This window comes from Lepisosteus oculatus, chromosome 10, assembly GCF_040954835.1.
Source record: "Lepisosteus oculatus isolate fLepOcu1 chromosome 10, fLepOcu1.hap2, whole genome shotgun sequence".
NCBI classification, from domain to species: domain Eukaryota; kingdom Metazoa; phylum Chordata; class Actinopteri; order Semionotiformes; family Lepisosteidae; genus Lepisosteus; species Lepisosteus oculatus.
The window spans coordinates 23,128,161-23,147,618 of NC_090705.1; the positions used below are offsets into that span (position 1 = coordinate 23,128,161).

General features: G+C 41.4%; 1 protein-coding gene across 1 annotated transcript; it reads right to left on the reverse strand.

Moving 5' to 3' along the window:
• Positions 1-213: 213 nt before the first annotated feature.
• On the reverse strand, positions 214-15,712 carry glipr2l (GLI pathogenesis-related 2, like). Its single transcript, XM_015357182.2, has 5 exons — positions 15,394-15,712; positions 9,259-9,367; positions 8,268-8,371; positions 7,335-7,412; positions 214-1,863 (listed from the first exon to the last, which is right to left on the reverse strand). Exons 1-5 carry the CDS (start codon positions 15,404-15,406, stop codon positions 1,703-1,705), a joined length of 465 nt encoding a protein of 154 aa, XP_015212668.1. The 5' UTR covers positions 15,407-15,712; the 3' UTR covers positions 214-1,702.
• Positions 15,713-19,458: the final 3,746 nt, after the last annotated feature.

A 19,458-nucleotide genomic window follows, 5' to 3' on the forward strand; every position in this document is an offset into this window, starting at 1 on the left:
GAATACACAGTCAGACTAGCCTTACAAAGACAAAATTATCAGTAGGCTGACAAATGCAGCCCTGCCTGGCCTCTTGGTTTGGATAAGTCATTCTCCTGGATAAGCATCATGGTGTGACAGTGTAGTTGTGTTGCACAGACAGTTGTACTGCATTTCAGGGAAGAAAGGACCCCAGCCAACATGACATGAGCAGAAGACGTGAACAACACAAGCTGTAAACAATGTTTGGTTTATTTCACAAGTGTACTTTATGCAAAAAGAAGAGTAAAAAAAAGGTAATAAAAAAAGAAATTTGTCTCTCAGAATGACTCAAGTGTTTTGTATTAGGTGAATTATACATTCACAAAAAAAGCTCAGATGCCATTAATAGCTCAGTAAAATGTTTTTATAGGAAGCCATTTACTTCATTTTTTCCCCTATGCTGAAAAAGGCGCACATCATATCCCAAACCAGGAAGTATAGTACATGAAAAACTTATTTGAAATCCAGCTGTTCCATTTAGGTGATGATGGGTAAACATTTACAAAATGGATACACTTATTGAATGGTCAATAGCAGACAGTACCAGGCAGAGTAGTTACCCATACTGCTTCCAAAGGATTGTCAAATTACAGAGTTCACTTCAAAAGCTTTGACCACTGACAGAGAAATGATCTCAGTTTTCCACTATAAAATACATAAGAAATGATGCAACATCAACATCATTAGCGAAACGCCACAGGTACTGCAACTCTTGACTTGAAAATAATGCAATTTCATGTGCAGCTTTACTACAAGTAAACAGGAGTCAGCTGGCATTGCCATTCCATCATCTTCAGCAGAAACATGATACACTGGCAACCAGCCCAGACTCCAGCACCCAATGTGTAATGCCCAGGTATCAGCACAGCCTGCCTTGATGTCAGGATCTGAGGCTTTGGTCTTCAGCTGAACTTGCTCCTGTGTGCTGTTCACACACACAGAAATGGGCCCAGTGAATTTTATTCTAACTACCCAGGCAACACTGCTCTCCATCCCAAACTATAGGACTATAATAACGACTGAGGAAACTTTTTTTTCTGCAAGCAAAACTGCTTTAACACAAACTTAAAAACAGTTTTAAATACCATTCCCCTTCGTGATCCCATCATCAAGTCAATGGAGTTTTACAGGGGCAAAGTGAAAGAATATTTAGGATATGCCATCTTTCCACTTGCATACGGTATTAATGAGTGCAGCTTCATATTGTTTGATACCTATGCTTCCTTCATAATTCACTTTGCCATTGATTAAGGATCAATTATTTTTAAAAATTGTATGTTTTGTCCATTAGATGGTTTCTTCATTGTACCATTAGACTGCTTACTCATTATTCCCTTTCATTCACATAGAACACATTAAAAAACAATGAAACTTGTAATCAACCCTCCGCTTGGGTAAATGTATTTGTACATGCCTATAAACTGGCTACCGTAGAGTGCCACTGAAGGTACCACTAGGCCTGGATGTTTTAAACACTATAAGCTGGCAGGTGTGTCCTTGTCCCCGACTTCTTTAACCCAAAAAAGCCCGAATCTATTAGGTAAGTGTCCTGCACGATGGCCCAGACTGCTAAGGGAGTTCATTACAAACTTCACATTCCAAAGCTCACGGGTGTCATTTCCGTTAACCCAATGGTCCATCAATTCTGCTCCCCCACCCCCACCCCTCCCTGAAATGCAGGTCATTTCCTGGGCGGCAGCACGTTCTCCTCGAACTGGCCTTGGTTGACGATGTTGCCCGCGGGGGAGTAGCGGGCGACCACGAAAGTGGAGCCGTCGGTGGCCGTGGCCTTGCCCACGCCCAGCTCCCTGCTGCTCTTCCACACCATGGCGGTGAAGTGCCCTGCGTGGGGAGAGGGGAGGGAGTGAGGCTGCAGGCCAGGAGACGGGAGAGGATGGCGAGAGACAGAGGGGGAAGGGGCCAGAGCATGAACAGAGTTCCTGTAGGAAAGGCGTCAGCAAGTGAGACGACAAGGCAGAGCGAAAACAGAGGTTAAAAGGAGGAGCAGCACAAAGTGTGGTAAATAAAAGGATGATACAGAAAGGGACACATCTGTCCTTTATCCAGTATGACTAACTTTCCTGCGCGGGACCCCACACACAGGATGTCTGGCATGAAAAGTGCGTTGCTGGTGCCCTCTGTCAGGGGTTTTCTGCTGAAGTCACTCTCAGAGGTTCCAGACAGATGGAGGATGAGTAACTGGGAAACCCCACCCTGATGAAAGGTTCGGTCATAAGAGGTTGAACTGGAACTAAAGAGCACATCATGCGTGCCACCGCTTTTGCAATCTTTGCGACTGACTCGCTCATTTTGGTTTTCAGTGAGGAGAAAGTGTGTGGTAAAAACCAACAACGGGCATTCATATCCACAGATATCCACAGCACCAGCCAGAGCATTGTCACACGAATCAACATGGCTTTTGAATGGATGATAGCGGGTCATTTTTATAGAGTACTTTTCACCTCAAGGATTTTAGAGCACTCAGTATTAAAAACAAATGGACTCTGGAAATAAAAAGACATAGGAGACACTACAAATGGCAGGAGCCCATGCGGCCAATCAATTGCTACAAGCATCTCTCTCATCCAGTTGCTTTATTATTGGTTTCAATAATGTATAACTGCGTGGGCTGTTTCATACTTCAGCCACCACTTGGGTGCCTCCTAATCTGTAGCAGACACACAAAGCAGTCCACACTTGTGCCCAGTCCCTCCCCACCCCCCTGTGCTTAAGAGTTTAAAGGGCACAGCACAATATAAATAAATGGCACTAAGGACACCCAGTGAAACTAGGAGAAAGTCAGTTTGCCAAACAAGGTGAAGTTTTAGAAAATGGGGGTAACCCTAGTGAGAATCACTAGTCATACCCAGGGATCTGGAAAATGTGTACTTGTAAGTTAGTCATATTTAAATGTCCCTTTTCGAGTGTACAATATTACTTGCACTTACATTTTCTACCTGGCTTATTGAATACTATGTTGGGGAGCCAGAGCCTATCCCTGCAAGCAACAGGCGCAAATCAGGGTACACCCATGATGGGACCCCAGCCCATCGCACACAGACACAAACACTCACACAGCAGGGTAAAAGTTTCACAAAAGCAAATTAAAATACCCATATATCTTTGGACTGTGGGAGTCCAAACAAACAGGCATAGAGCATACAAATTTAATGCAGGCAGCACCCCAGGAGCTGAACCCAGGATTCCAGAGCTGGGAGGCAGCAATGCTGGCCACTGTGCCAGCAATCATAGATGTACCAATATTAATGCAAACTGTGATTCAAAATTTTCAAAAGAGAGCAGATACCAAATTACACTATAAGCCCCTGTGCATGTTAGGACACATTCCTAGGGTTTGGATGTAATTTTTGAATACCAAAAGGTCCATAATAAGACTACTGTTTTTTGTGAACTATTGATAGTATTGGGGGACAGTACTCTCATTTCCCTATAATGGGAGTGTGTACAGCATTTCATCCATCTCTTCACTCCTTCAATGCAGTCTTATTTTTGCTTTCAAGCCCCTAAAGCCATGCAAAGCATATTCATGGCAGATATAAAACTGATTATGAAGGAAATTGCAGGTATTACTCAATGTCTTCACAGCAAATTACATCCTCATTCCATTTACATTTCATGCTTTTGCTGGGAAATAGTCTATTAAGAACTAAGCCAGACACTAGTGCCTTGGCTATTACACACTAATCCTCTAATCGCCAGCTCCAATGAAAGCCATTGTCTTGTAAATGAGTGCTCTGAGGGTTCAATTGTAATTGTTGTACAGATTTGGAAACCTTACAATGGAGAGGCTTTTGAAAGACTTTGCAAAAATGAGGAAAAAAAAAATGCGTCCCTGGCAGGGCAGCAGGAAAAAAAAATGGTTTGAGAAAAAGTCTAAACAATTACCGGATTCTATAATATGGCAACATCAAAAAGGGGCAAAACGCTTCTGCTTTGACAGAAACTTCACAGTAATGCTGTAAGAAAGATCACAGTGAACCCAGCTGTGCCCTGATGTTCTATGGGTTCTGCAGAGCAGGTGTGGGCCCAGTCAGTGTAGCACTGTGATGGAAAATTGGGGGAAAGACTCAATTGGGAGAAAGAATCCCCATGTTCTGTGATGAACAAGGGAGCACTAGAGGACCAGTAGATTGTATGGTAGCCCATACACAATAGCATCATTTCTGCAGTCCTTACACAGGACCAAGTCCATGGTAATACCATGCTATAGAAAGTGGTAAACCCATTAAAACGTTTGACTGGATTGATCAAGTAAACTGGAAATAAAGGTTCAGCCATGAGTCACAATCCCAGTACTTAATTAAAGCTAGTCATGACTGTGATTCAAGAATATTTTACCAGGACAGTTCTGGTGAATTACATGTTTGCATAAGAGTACAATAGCAGTATCTGGGATTTGTTGTTACAAGAAGCCAAACCACAGCCTCCCCAATCGCCAGCATAAAAATCACAACCAACATGTTCATTACAGGAACACAAATTCCCCATCCATCCTAAAAGCTGTACTGTAATTGTTATGTTTTGTCAGAGCTGTAATATTCGGATTAGGAGCGAGTAAGCAAGAGCATATCCTATGCACTGTGTGTGCCACAGCCCTCAGATTAAAAGTCCGTTCGGATTAAAATAGCAACCAGTATTTAAATTTGCAATGGGCTGGGCCTGAACTAGCAGGAACACCATTCTGTGCTTAAAGATCCTGTAATTAGCTGGGCCTGAACCAGGGGTGGGAATATTGTGTTTGAATGCGAGTCCTGCATTTGTTGTTGGGTGTTTTAGCGGAGAAAAAGTGACCACAACCAATATTACTCTCAGGAATCTACACCCTAAGCCCTCCAGTCCTTGCACCCTACTTATATTAAACAGGTTTTAAAATATATTGGATCAGATCTTAAACAATAAATACCAACATAACTTGGTCCATAACCTGTATGGTATATCCCAGATTTCCCTTTAGTCTAAACTATATGGGACAATGAACTCTGCTTCTTCCCTTCACTCTCTTAATCATATGGGAGAATTAACTGGCTTTCTCCATTCAACCATATGAGAAATGTTCTCTTCCCGGGTCCCGAGAGTGTTCTCGCCACGGCTAGTCCGATACCTTCTCCTGTAGATTCATAGAAATCCAGTCGATATATTTCATTCTCGCAGCTCTATGCAATATCCTGCACATCTTGTCTCTTTCCATTGTCTGATAGCCATATACCCACAGCTCAGACAGCTGTTACAGTCAAATCAGAGGGCTTGCTATTTGGTTACACTACATTTGGAGCAGGTATATTGTTTCTCTGCCAAGAGTCTGAAACATTTCATTTGTCTTTCAAAAGAAAAATTAAAACAATATTTATACAAAATAAAATTTCCAGGCAGACCCATTCCATTCCACAGCTCCTCTCACTTGTTGTTTGAAGTCATTAAAAAGAAAGCAAAAAATTATGAGTTCTCGGCGTTGGATTAATACGGACTTATTTAAAACAACTTCTTAATCTTTCTCTCCGTACAACGCCATTTCCTTACATTACCAAGACTGGCGATAGTTTTGCTTGTGCTTTCAACAATTTTAAAAGACTACTTAATTAAAATTGTATTTTTACAATCGTGTAAATATTTTACATTGCTCTATAAATTGACCTGGACTTGCTCTGGCTATAAATATGTACAAATGGCCACTACATATTCATCCCAGCATTTCTAAGGGTAAGAAAATTCCTGAGCTATGAGTCACAAGCAGTGAACCGTTGCTGCTGCCTTTTCTGTTCTAAGCCTGCCCTTTGGAAATCTCCGGGTGGCTTGCCTCACAGATGTAAACCATACTGCATCGCTCAAATGACTGACTAAATAATCTGAAGTAAATATTTAAAAGTGCGCTTGCAGCAGCATTCCCATTTGAAAATGTCTTATCCACACTCAGACCTGTGGTGAAAGGGGGGAGGCAGCTCTTCAGTTGGGTGAATTAGACCTTTCAATCACTCAATCAGTCAACGACTGAACCATTACTGAGCCAAGAGAAAAGAAACTTGTTGGGCAGACGCATTTCATTCACTCTTGCAATTATTTCCTGGACATGTTAATGTACAGACAATGGCATGAGAAGACAGAGGAATGAAATATAATGCTTGAGGTATGCATAAGCAGATGAGCCAATAGAAAATGCCCCAATGCCACAAATATTGTACAAAAATGTCTTTACCATAGTCTGTTCTTAATGTAGTTGGACATTATCCGATCGCGCGATCAAAGAAGCATTTTCCTAGAGTGAATCTTTGGGTACTGGGGGCAATCACACCAGCCTTGATAAAGAGTGCAAGAGATAAGAAACTGTCAGTACCAGCAGGAATTTAACATCTTGATTAGGTTGAGATTGATAAATTAAACTTCCTACAAGGCACTGCATTTGCTCCACTTTAAAAGGCCTAAGCTGCCTAGTGTTGGCAAACAAAATCTTCACTTTATGTATGCAGCATCTCATCTCCAACAGAAATGGCATTCAGTCATTTTCTTCTGTGAACTCCAGTAACAGGATTCAGCAGTTGCCATTAGTCTGGACATACGACCAAATGTTAGTGAGTCAGACACTGTGGAATTTGCTCTGCGCTTAACACTAGAATCACTCAAAAACCCATTGGGGACTGTTGATAAACATTACAGATGCTGGCCTTAAAAAGGAATTTGTAACTCTGTAAACTATCCCTCACAGTTTTATTGAACACAGTCCCCACAGAGCAAGAAGCACTGCATGAAACAAGCCCTTTAGCGAGAGTAATTGAGGACTGGGGTCTCAATGTAAAGGACACCAGAGTGCAATTTTTAGAGCAGCATCTTCCATTGAGATTTATGGAGGTCGAGATTATATTAGCTCTCTACATTTAGAGAACTCTAAATATGTCTGGATACTAAAAAAACTTCCATTTGTTTGCAAGGAAGGGGGAAAAAAAATTCCCAGGCAGACAATGAATCAAGCTAGATAATTACATTTGACAACTCTGTTACCGCTGTCAAGTTACAGCCCAGGTGCGACTTCTTCACTAACATCCCATCCCACTACAGAGGTTTCCGTGGCAACAGTTTCACAAAACAGACAGGGGAGAGAATCTTCCCAACACGTCAACTGGTCTTATGAGGTGCGACAACATGCTGTTGTGTAATGTACAACGTGTAATGTTGTTGTGTAACGTGTAATGTACAAACTGCTCAGTGAGTAGCAGTCCAGAAGCTACCTCACATTAGAAACAAGGGCAGAGAAAAGCAGGGAACAGCAGAGATGGGGCAGGAGGGGAGTAGGCTAAACTCACCGGTACCCGAAGAAAATCCAGGACAGTTGTAGTTGTAATTTTTGATTTCACTGTACCACCGGTCAGCTACCTCCTTTCCTAAGAAGATGTGGAAAGAAAGACAGGTCAGTCTTCCAGTCTTTCGGCCTGACTAGGCTCACGGTCTCTCAGTTGTTTTGGTTCCATATTAAAACATGACCATTGCCTTCCAATTAGACATGACAGACATTACCCATTTTTTAACTCGGCCTTGTTCCTGAATAGTCGGCCGATTTGCAGACTTTGCTGTAAAACCAAACCCACTATCAAGGCTTTTCGTCTCTTTCCACATGGTTTTCTGGAGAACAAACAGTGGAGTTTAGCTTTCCCCCCCAGAGGACATAAAGGTTACAAATGAGAAGAGTTCAATCGCCTCATTCAACTCGTTTTGAAGTTGTAGCTCATCGATCCAAGGATCTTGATTGTTTCTGGGAAGAAACCAGTGTATTGGCTTCAACAACAGGGCTGGACAGCTGCTTCCACAGTCCCATTACCTTTTGCTTTAAGAAGTGCCTCCTGTTCTCCTGTTTGACAAGCAGTTCCACAAAATGTCCTTTTATGTCCTCTGTTTTGCGTTTCCTTGTTTATTTCTAAAGAGCGCTGTTGGGCTGACTTTGTCCATAGCATTTTGGATTTTAAATCATTATTTTTTCTTTCCTCTCACAGTTTGGAAGGCTCCTGAAGGAGGATGGTAGAAGACCCCTGATTTTCTTATTGCTGGACACTGGAGACCTACTAACCATCTGAACTTACACCTTTTTCAAACTCTAAAAATAGTTGAAATGCTTTTTTTTAGCACTGTTGACGCTTGGTCAATAACTGTCAAAGCTGATTTTGCCTCCAGAATATGCATCGGAAAGTTGTCACCCAAAAGCAAATTGCAAAAGAGAGACCCGGCTTTATATATACACCCACCTGGCTGGTCGTAAGAAGCCCAGGCCAGATTTTCGCCACAGCTACCCCGGCTTGACTCAGGGCTGTGCTTCAGAACTCGTGTGCTGGCCAGACTGTCTGCGTACCTGTAACACAGTAGCGCACATCCAGGTAACAAGCTATAATTACTGCAATACCGGATTACCCAGCACACCTACAACACAAAGAAATGACCAGAGTGAGTAGCAGATCACAGTCTGTAAAGAAAAGAATTATTCATCGAGTCAAATGTACCCTTTTCCGGCTATCAGCACTATACCGGTCTTACAGTGCTGAACAGGAGAATGTACTTTTCAAGTAGTTCCAGAGGGTACCTGTGTATAATACATCTCTTTCAAAAGCACTTTGGAATTAACAATTAATGAATGTCAGAGCTAGGAGACACAAATGTCCTCCGTCAATATTATTTTAAAAAAGTGCTCGTTACTCATACACTAGACATCAGACATCTTGTTTCAGAAAGAACGGTGATTGTTCTAGAGCACTGTTTCTCTTTGTGCTCAAAAGTATATTATAAAATACTGCTTATTAAGCATTTGATTTTACTGTATTTCATACCCTCTGTTCTGTAAATATTCTTTAGATCAGCTTGAAACCATGGGTTTAAACAAGAACAAGTTTATATTTAACTGATGTTTTTTTATCCAAAATAACTTTCATTTTAACACATTTATATCACCCAATATTTTACTGGAACAATTCAGAAGAAGTATTGCGATAGACTGGCATCTCGTCCAGGGTAAACCCTGTGTTGCTTGCTTGAATAGGCTCCTCTAAGTCTGACCCTGTGACCCTGAATTAGATGATGTCATTAGAAATTGGTTGGAATTCGGATCTACAGTATAGTAGCTCAAGGGCACAAAAAGCAATGGTTCAGTTGGGATTCAAACCCACCACCTTCAAGCCCCTGAACACTGCTCCACATTGCTGCCCACACTTACAGTACTTCTTTTGGAAAGAGCTGGTTACTCACCGTTTGGCTTCTTTGCTGAGCTTGTTGCTGAGTTTTAGGGGTGGAACCTGATGCTGCTTTCTGTATTCGTTGTGGCTTTTCAAAACCTCTTTGGCAAACTGCTTGGAAGCTGAAGAGGTGAAAGGACAGAAGACCCGATTATTTGTTGTGCAGAAGCTCACAGTACAGCCAAAGAAGTGGTCCGTGACCCTCCATCTACCAGAACCAAGAACCCAGGTGTGCAAAATAAGAAACAGAACCTCGACAGGAAAGGGTCACAAATTTTCAGTGATAACGAGACATTTGACAGAACTTTGCCCTTGATGTAACTCGCCCTGGCATGTACAGTTCTAAGAAAATTTGACGCTCAAGGTTAATGTGGTTGCTAGGGTCTAATAAAAAAAAAACTCTCAGCAGCCATTCAAATTTTTAGCAAACTCTTTATAGTAACTGTATTACAATCAAAGCTGCTTTTGTCTTTTCAATCAAATATTGACTTATTTTTCCTGGAACCATTGTGATAAGGACCAGAACCTAACAATGTTTTTAATCAGGTGGATCACAAATGGATTACGCACGCCTTTCCCAAACTGACTGGATACCTCTGAATGGGTTAGGTCTTTTAGCACAGCAGTAATGATTCCTTTCACTGGGCTAGGCTCTTGGTCCACTTTTCAGAACATTTTTGTCCACTTCAAAGGCTGAGGTGGGGTACACATTGGGTACCTTTGCAAAGTTAGTAAATCTTCATTAAAACTAAAGATCAGCAGAATTAAGGAGCAGAGGTGGAATGGAAACCCCAGACACTGCAGCTGTGCATAGCCTTTAAAACTGCACAACAGTCTCTCCAGAATTCTCCTGCAGTAATTTCCCTCTTACTGACCCTAGTGTCTGCCAAACTCATTATTCCTCATATTCCTCAGATCGTAAAGTGAATTACAATCAACATCTGTATTTGGTATTCTATAGCATTCTCCTAACATGAAAAAAAATCAGAGCCTAAATACGCTTTTTGATATGTTGCACTACCTCCCCCTCTTCTGATTTTCCTGTCTCACTGAAAAAGTGTAGATTCACTAAAGTTCTACTCCTCTCCATCAGCTTCCAGGTCACTGTATTTACAACTACATAATCACCTGCTAATGCAGCAACATCTAGCTCATCTATTATGTTTCAAATACTCCTTGCATTTAGGTGCAATATTACAAGTACTCAATTGCAAGAGTAACCTAAAAGCTGAAACTCTTTGTTACAACTGAAAATGACATTTGATTAAACAAATTGTCTCTTCACTTATGCTGGACTGAAACAGAGCAGTTGACAATACAGCAGGTACTGGGGTGACGGTTGTTCCCGTTCAATACCAGGTTTTTCAGACATTTTCAGAACCAAAAATTACAGTGGCTTCAAGAAGTTAAAAAACTCAAAGTGCCATAAGTTTTCAAAACATTTAGGCTTTTCATTCTGTAGAACTGCTTTGCAAGAGACCCTTTGCACTTGTAAGAACCAGTGCTGTATGGACACAAAGAGTGTTCAGAGTATGGAGAGGCAAGGCCCTGCACGAGCCTGCGTGACAGACGTCGGTCCTGGCAGGATGAGCCACAGACCAGTGTAAACCACTTTGACATCATTATCCATCACAGCTGCCTCTTTGGATTAGGCCTCTAAATCCATTTATGTCACAATAAATTATTTGAAAATGAAAAACAGCTTAGAGCCAGTCGCTTTCCCAGCATTCTACAGCAAGGTGAAATTGACCAAATAATTAGCTCGCTTGCACGCCGAGAAATGTCTTCCGATAGCACCATTACTTGGTCAGAATGAGCGCCTGAATTTCCATTTTATCACAAAGACATTCCGAAGCATGAAATTGTCAGTTTCACTTCAAAGAACAAAGTAATAAAGAAGAGACACACGGTGGATCCTGCCCCACCACCACAGAAAATGATGTGTTTCCTGAAACACACAAGAACGGTGACAAGCAAGAAGAGATCGTTTGGTCCATCTAGCATGTCCAGTAGCAGAGTGATCCAAGGACCTTAGCCAGCTGTTTTTAACGTTTTAATGCCTAATTAAGCTGTCTGTTTTGACAATATAGCTGGGCACCTTCTGCCAGAATCTCACAAACGTTACGAAAAGCTGCCTGCTGGGGCTTATTAAAGCTAAAAACTTGGAGCAATGCATTGTCTCAGTCACTGCAGTCTTACAGGTATTCCTGAACAGTACTGTAGTGAAGTACTGTACCACATCTCATGTACCTTCAGTGGGCAAAAATAATACCGTTAAACTTGGCAAAACCAGACTCATTTGTATGCAGGATTTGTCTGCCATTACACTGGTGTGTAATTACTAGTGCAGAAGCATTGAAAGGGTCACGGCAGTTTGAGAGTGTAACAGATTAATCGGAAACTGATCCAAGGACCCTCTGTAAAGAGGCTACCAGAGTGAAGATTCCCCAGTAGTTTGTAATCAGCCCATTATTGTTTCCTGCTAAGCCAACGTCAATGCATCTCAGTGATTTGGTCAATTTCTAATTATGAAGAGATGAGACAACAAATATAAAGGGATAGCATACTTAATATTCTAGAGATTGGCATTAATCAGCCTGTCTGATGAAATGAAAGCCTTGGACATAAAGGATGTAAACCCCCATCAACGTCAATGACGTCTGTTTACATCTAGACATATGAGAGCAGAATTGCAAGATTACAACCTGACCTCCTGAGCAACTCCATTTATACACTTAAGTACACAAATTTATCTGTTAACCATCCATGACCTATTACAAACCCACAGATTCACACAGCTATCTCCTGTACAGCTCTTTTCATCCCACTTACACCAAAAACTCCCTCCACAGTTCCTCAGACTACATCGACTCTGCAGTGATGACATGGATTTCCAGAATCAAGCCCACAAAGTGCATTGTTCCCCCCCATCAACAGAGGATACCCCACCCATGTTATCGATAGGGCCCTCACCCGGGCCAAAAACAGCCCTCGGATCATCAACTCGATCAGTAACTCCCAGTCTCTCAACTGCATTCCCTTGGTGCTTCCCTACCACCCTAACACACTTTCTATACCCATTAACAACTACTCCATTGTACAGGGCAATCCCTCCATCAGTACCCTTTTTTCTAACCGCCCAATCATCTCACACTGCCGACCACCCAATCTACATAAACGTCTTGTTCACAGCTCCCTTGACTACACATGACAGTCCTCCCCAACAGGCACCTTCCCTCCAACAGAACTCGCTGCATCACCTGCAAATACTTATCAAACAACACGCTCATTCAGGGCCCCTCAGGTCAACTCCAGATCACCCAGACGACATCCTGTACCTCCAGCAACCTAATTTACTGTATCTCCGCCAAAAAATGCCCAGCCATCTATATTGGGGAAACCGGAAGGACACTAGGAGACCGTTTCATTGAACATGTTAGGGGTGTGAAGATTAAAGACTTCTCCAAGCCCATTGTTTCTCATTTCATATCAGACAGCCATGATCACACTGATCTCGCTCTGTTCTCAATGAAGGGTTTCTCAACTCCCATAGCAGAAAAATAACAGAAACGAAACTGATCCTGAAACTAGATCCACACCATCCCCCTTCTCTCAATGACCAACTTGTTTTCGTGTGATCTTCTCTATTCTCATGCAGCTTTCAACTTCACACCTTTCTTCACCCTCCTGTACTTTGCACTTCCTGAGTGGCCTCTCTGCCCTTCCCCTCTCCCAGCTTTTGTTCTTCTGTGCTATTTAATCTTTGCTGTCTGCCCTGTCTTTCTCACACCTGAAGAAGGCTTCACAGCCAAAACGGTGTTTTCTCTCTTTTCTTTTCAGCATGGAATAAACCTATTACTTGTTCCATAGCATATACTGTACTTATGGTGAGTTAATAAGACAAACATTAAGATCATACAAGCTGGAAGTGCAATACACCAAGGTTTAAAACAATATACAGCTAGTGTGGATATCCAGCAGCAATGGAAGTGGTCTAATGGTAACTATTCTATTCTAATGGTAATTGTAAGTATGTTTACAGTGACTAATGTCAAGGAGAAATCGCTATGCCAGTATGAGAGCTGAGAGTCTTGAGAAGAACCCAGAGGTAGTCAGAGTTTGGATTTCCAGGGAAGCTTATTCCACCACTGAAGGGCAAGGGAGGAGGTTGACTAGGCTCTGGAAGAGGAGAGGGAGTAGCGGAGAAAGAGGATGAGTGGAGAAAGAGAGGTGCAGGACCATCCACAAGCCGGAGCAGAGTGGTTGAGACAGCAGTAGAAGACAATGAGGGTTTTGAGTGGACCTCTGACAAGAGCGAGCCAGTGTAAAAACAGGAGTAAAGCATTAGCATCAGCAGTGGGGAAAAATCAAGGTGAGCAGTAGAAATTCTGAAGGAGCGGGAGTGGACAGACATAGGGAATTGTAGACCTAGCAGAACGGTTTCCAGGGCATGGACTAGCAGTTGAATGATGTGGTTGGTAGGGAAGGGGCGTATTCTGGAAACGTTGCTCAAGAACAGGCTTGGGACAGTATTGGGAACAGGAGAGACAAGGACAGGAGCCAGGCTCCTGGAGATCTTGACAGAGGAGGAGGGAGAGAGGGTAGTGGGTCAAGACAATCAGAGAGGTCCACAGACAATGAGGCTGAAGACATAGAGAAAAGAGTAGGCTTTGAGAGTTTAAGATGGAGGGTGAGCACTGGACAGAAAGAGGTATACTAGGAGAGCTATTCTGTTCTAGGAATAAAAAGGGGGCAGGGACAAGTGCACCACATACAGTCATCAAGATGTACCTATTACTCTCCATTAGAAGTGTTCGCCTGTTCATTTGAGTGGATGGAGCAGGCATCTGTGCCATCACTATAAAGTATTAGCTGCTGACACTCCACCTCTACACTACTCCAAATAGCAAAGCGGTTTTCATGGTTTCAGACTTTCTAGATGAGGGATGTAAATGATTTTTTTTACTCCCTTTGGACTCATTTAAAACTAAGAAGGGAGTTCAGGCAGCCTGTATGCCTGGATTGGCATCTGTAATTCCCAAAGGGCTGTGATGAGAGCAGGCAGAGAGAGGGAAACAGGGGGCAGAGTGGAACCCATGGACCAGTACAGAAAAACATCACAGGATAAACCAAGTGAACACAAGGTATAGACGGCATTGAATAAATCAGACGTTTGTTGAGAAGAACAAACCTTTGGAGTTACCGTTGGTCATGAAAATCCTTTACTACTTTTTCACTTTATTAAAGGAAATGATCTAAGTCATTGCAAACAGATACAGTAACTGGAAAACAGTTATTAAAGGTTTCATATCAAAGTACTGCTTTTAGTGCACAGCTGCTTTTAGCAAGAACTTGACACTGCGTCAATAACAGTTAACATGAATATACACAGAAAATGGATGATTTGGGAGACTGATGCTTGCTTGCTTGCTTGCTTGCTTTCCACGCATTCTGGAGCATGAAATTGGCAGCTTCACTTGAAGTGATCGGCACAAAACAATCATTAAGGAGTATATTAAAGATGAACCGGGTTCTATGACCAATTCCAGCCTCACTTTAAATCCACATTTAAGAATGTGACCTTGGAAATACAACTGAGAAGGCTAGTAAAAAACCCACATTACAGAGATTGCACAACTCGCCACAAAATATCTTACACTAAAAGCTTTCATACAACACACCCAAGACTCAAGGGTAAAGTAAGGGCTGGAACAGCTGTCTATACAAAGCCAGGAAAGGATTATCCCATTTCCATAAACCCAAGACTTGAGAATGTGTCCAAATTCCCTTAAACCATTTGGATTCTCAAGCTGGCTGCTCCAGTTATATTCTTTAGAATTTCAGCAACACTAGTCAACTGGGCTTTAAAAGATGCACAGTCACAGCTCTGTGAACAGGCCCTATAGTCTGTATGCAAAGAGACAGAAACTAAGATCCAGGTCTAAAATAAGATATGAAATAGCAGTTTTAGTAGCTAGATGCTAGTCTGTCAGCGTCCTACATCTATGCCAGACATATCCACTATGAGTATTAGATTTAAACATTAGATATGCAAATTAGGCATTAGGCAACCATATGTACTAAAGTGTTAGGCCACAAAAACAGGTTTACATGCCAACAGAGCCAATAATATCAAAGGTAAACTTGCCTGACTGGCCCATGATGCTGCAATATTTAGTTGCTTCAGTCTGTGTGCTGAGATTCGGTTTGCTCCGTCCAGATCTGATGTTATCCCTCACACCAACAGTCACTTTCTTTCTGTTTTCTCCTTTGCACTCTACCCTAGAGTGAAACACAGTCCAGACATGCAGACAGCTGGAATGGGAAACTCACAGCATGCACTTTATTACATCACTGCCCATAACCACTCAACCTTATAAGGCATTATTTCCCTGGAAACTGTGAGCTGTAGCAGAGTCTGACTATTGTTCCCAGAGTAAAAGTGCCAGTAAGGTGAAACTGTGGCCTTAAAGCTGTAAAGACCAATTAACATGGCTCAGCTGCATAGTTCTTTTAAAAAATAAATAGCCACATGGTGGCTTATCAGGGAAACAGATAACTCACTATGCATTTATTACAATTTTATTTATTTCAGTTGTCTAAACATTTGTGGCTAATCACGTTAGTCCATTTCACATTTTATTAACTGCTGACACTTCTCCTTAATGCAAAAACCAAAAAGAGAAGAGCAATTATTTTGTCTCCAGAAGGTACAAGCCTGAAATTCCCTGCACCTGGGTCTGTTTTTGGAACAGCCTGCATCAGTTAAAAGCTGACACGGATCAGACTGCACCTGGAGTTTCCTTGTTAAGTGTCAGTTTCAGTACAGTTTGACAGATATTTCTCAGCATTTTCAATGTGTTCCACCACAACATACTTTTCTGCACAAAGAAATAAATAAAACAAAAACAAAATGCGCTAAAGGCTAACATCTGATGAAAGAAACTGTGTTCATGGCACAATATTTTTGGGAGGACAACAAATACAAGTGCAGCTTATTTTAATTGACCATAATTAAAAGATTCATGGAAACAGACACCTTCACCTGTAGCCATTTTAGGAACATTAAAACCTCTGCCAGTTGCATTATCCTATTATTCCAGAACAAAGCGTAGAAAGAATTAGTTCAAATGGACATTAATTGCATTTAATGTTCTAGGAGTGACACTGCTTCTGCATAATTGTATTATTTTTAAATTCAGATGGAAAGTGAAACAAGTGCAAAGTGAAAGATTTTATTTTAAGCTGGGTCACACTTTGACCTGAATCAAAAGAAGAAACTGTTGTTTTCTTGATGTCTGCATTCTGTTTCACTTTTGACTTTTGTCAAGATAAACACTTTAATCAAAAGCCAGCTGGACAGCTTCTGATTTACAGTAGCTCAATCAGCCAGTGCACTAATAAAGACAAATGAACCCCACCCCTCTCTCAGTTGCAAAGGCTGCTGGGGCATTAAACACTGACAGCAACAAATCTCTTAAAAACGGAGAAGAAAACAAGGAAGAGAAAAAGAAAGAGTGCATGCTTTTGAATATGTTCAGGAAATAGAACTATTAGCAAAATGATGAGATCCACTTGGATTTATTTGAGAAAGTCATCAGATGATGCCCAGGGTAACTGGATTTTCTGAAATATAAAGGTGTGTCTGATGGGCTAGTCTCAGGTGCAGGCTGTAGTCCTTCTAAGGTAAGGCTGTGCCTCTAGCACAGGCTCTGATCTGCTGTTATCCTCACCAGCAATGAGAAGCTTTCCGATGATTCTATGAAATATTGAAGGTTTTAAGAAGAATAATGGAAGGGTGCACTAAACTAATGCTACCAGAGATGCCTAGAATTCAAACTCCTGTTGTGCTTGTTGTTAAGACCTACTATAAATTAGGTCAGATGGATCAGAATCTAGAATTAAATTACTTTAAATTTCATAAACAAACTATCCCACCAGGGGGCAGTAAAATACCCTTATGACCCATTTTATTGAAAGTCTGCAGGTTGGAAGCAGGTACTGTATTTGTGTGACTGGTCTGGGGACTGAAGAGGCTTCCTGGGTGCCAAGAGATGCTCACTGGGTCGATGAAAAATGTTCATTGCTTCCTTACTGAGCATTTAAAGTGCTTATGAATTGTGGAGTGTAAAGCTGGCCAGCATGCCTTTTGAAGGGAGGGAGAAAATTGGAACACGCACATATAAAGAGAAACGCTAGTGGACGTGGGGAGATCATGCAAACTCCACACAGAAGGGCAAGAATCAAGAGCTGTGTTGCAGCAACACCAGTCATGACCCATAAAGCAATGTCTCAAACATTTTCCATTGTATGTTATACTCACGCCCAAGCTTAACCCCTCAAAAAGACATCTTTTTAGATCACATCTGTTGTGGCTGAATAACAACAATAATAATACAGTTCTAAGGAAAACATCCACAGAAACACTTCATCCTTTAGTGATAAAAAAGGCAAAAAATAATAATTTCAAACACTCAAAACATGTCCACATTGCAAAACCATTCTGGAGAAACACTAATTGATCTGACTCCAACCCATCACAAGTACCACTTACGGTTAAGCCATTCAAAGCCAATTAAAACAGTTGAGTTACTAACCACTTTATCCAATTCAGTGTCGCAGGGGAGCCAGAGCCTATCCCAGCAACCAACAGGCACAAGGTTGGATATGTGCTGGATGGGACACCAGTCAACATCAGGGCAGGCACACAGACTCACACATGCACACCCTCACGCCAGGGGCCTATTAATCTGCCCATATGTCTTTAGATTGTGGGAGGAAACCAGAGTACTCTCAGGAAACCCACAGAAACACAGAGAACATACAAACTCCACACAGATAGCACCCCAGGTCCAGAATTGAACCCAGGACCTACACACTGCTAACCTGCTGCAGGCACCACCATGCTGTCCTATATGAACAATTATTAACATAGAATCTGAGAGCTATGAGACAGGAATGTTAGCCATCACACCACCATTTTGTCTAATGGAGAATTATCCCTCTAGTATAATACTTAGGACCAGTTAATGGAAGACAAGAAATTGTTCTTATAATGTCTTTACATTGTGAGCAGTTACTGCATTTATAATTCTCATCAGGTATAGGACTGAGTATCATTTAAAGGGTGTCTTTTATGACCAACATAGCATAAAGATTGGAACCACATTTAAAAAAAACACAAGAGAGTCCTTACACGGTCACCAAAATTACTTCCATCTGTTATCATTTCTACAGACTTGCATACTTCAATTGCAAGTTCAATTCAGTGTTACATTCCAGAAATTAAAGCATCATCTGAACATGTTGAAAAGAGCCCATTACAATGTAATTGAGCCTGGACAAACTGACCCATCTACTAGAGGCCTAAACATCCACAGCAGACAGTCTCACAGAAGATGGAGTGTAATTATATGCTTCCACTTACAGTATGTTGATTAGTTTAACCTGTCTCAGTTCAGGGCTCCTTCCCTGTGTCCATGTACCTATTCTCTGCCTAGTAATAAATAACACTCCTCTTCCTTTGTCAGAGCACACAGTTTCTCACAATGGGTACAGTCAATATTGGATTTGTTTAAGCAAGTGCTAAAAATGAAACAGCCTCTGAAAAAGTTAAGCATGAGTACCCTTCTAGAGTTAAAGGAAATGTTGCCTGACTTCTTAAGTAAGAAAAACACTTTTTTTTAAATGTTGTTTTAGAAATTACCATGAATATAGATGTGAATGGGGAATGAGGCTACATTTTTATATGTGCATATTCAGAAAAACCACTACATTATTTCCAATGTTTGTGTTTCCAAATAAATGCAAATAAATCTAGTCTACTCACAAAATATTATTCAGGAATAAAAAAAACAAAGGCAACACTAACTGGCCAGACCAATTTTCCCCAATACATTTCCCCTCTCCATTCTTCACTCCCCTAAAAAGAAGGACATAAAAAAAAACTCTTTCAGCTATTTCACAAGTATGGGAATTACATAAATATGAAACAAATTGTGAAATCACTGATTTTGAACAAAACTGTATTAATATCTTCTTTGCCAGGCCATGGGTGTTTCTTCATGTTTTTATGTGATCAGTGTATCAGAAATGCCTTCATGTGTTTGATGTTAAGAAAGTAACTCGGCACAATACATAGGAGGGAATGTATACTGATGGGAAAAAAAGAAATGCAACACCGCCTCCTTCACACTCTCACCTTCCGATCTGC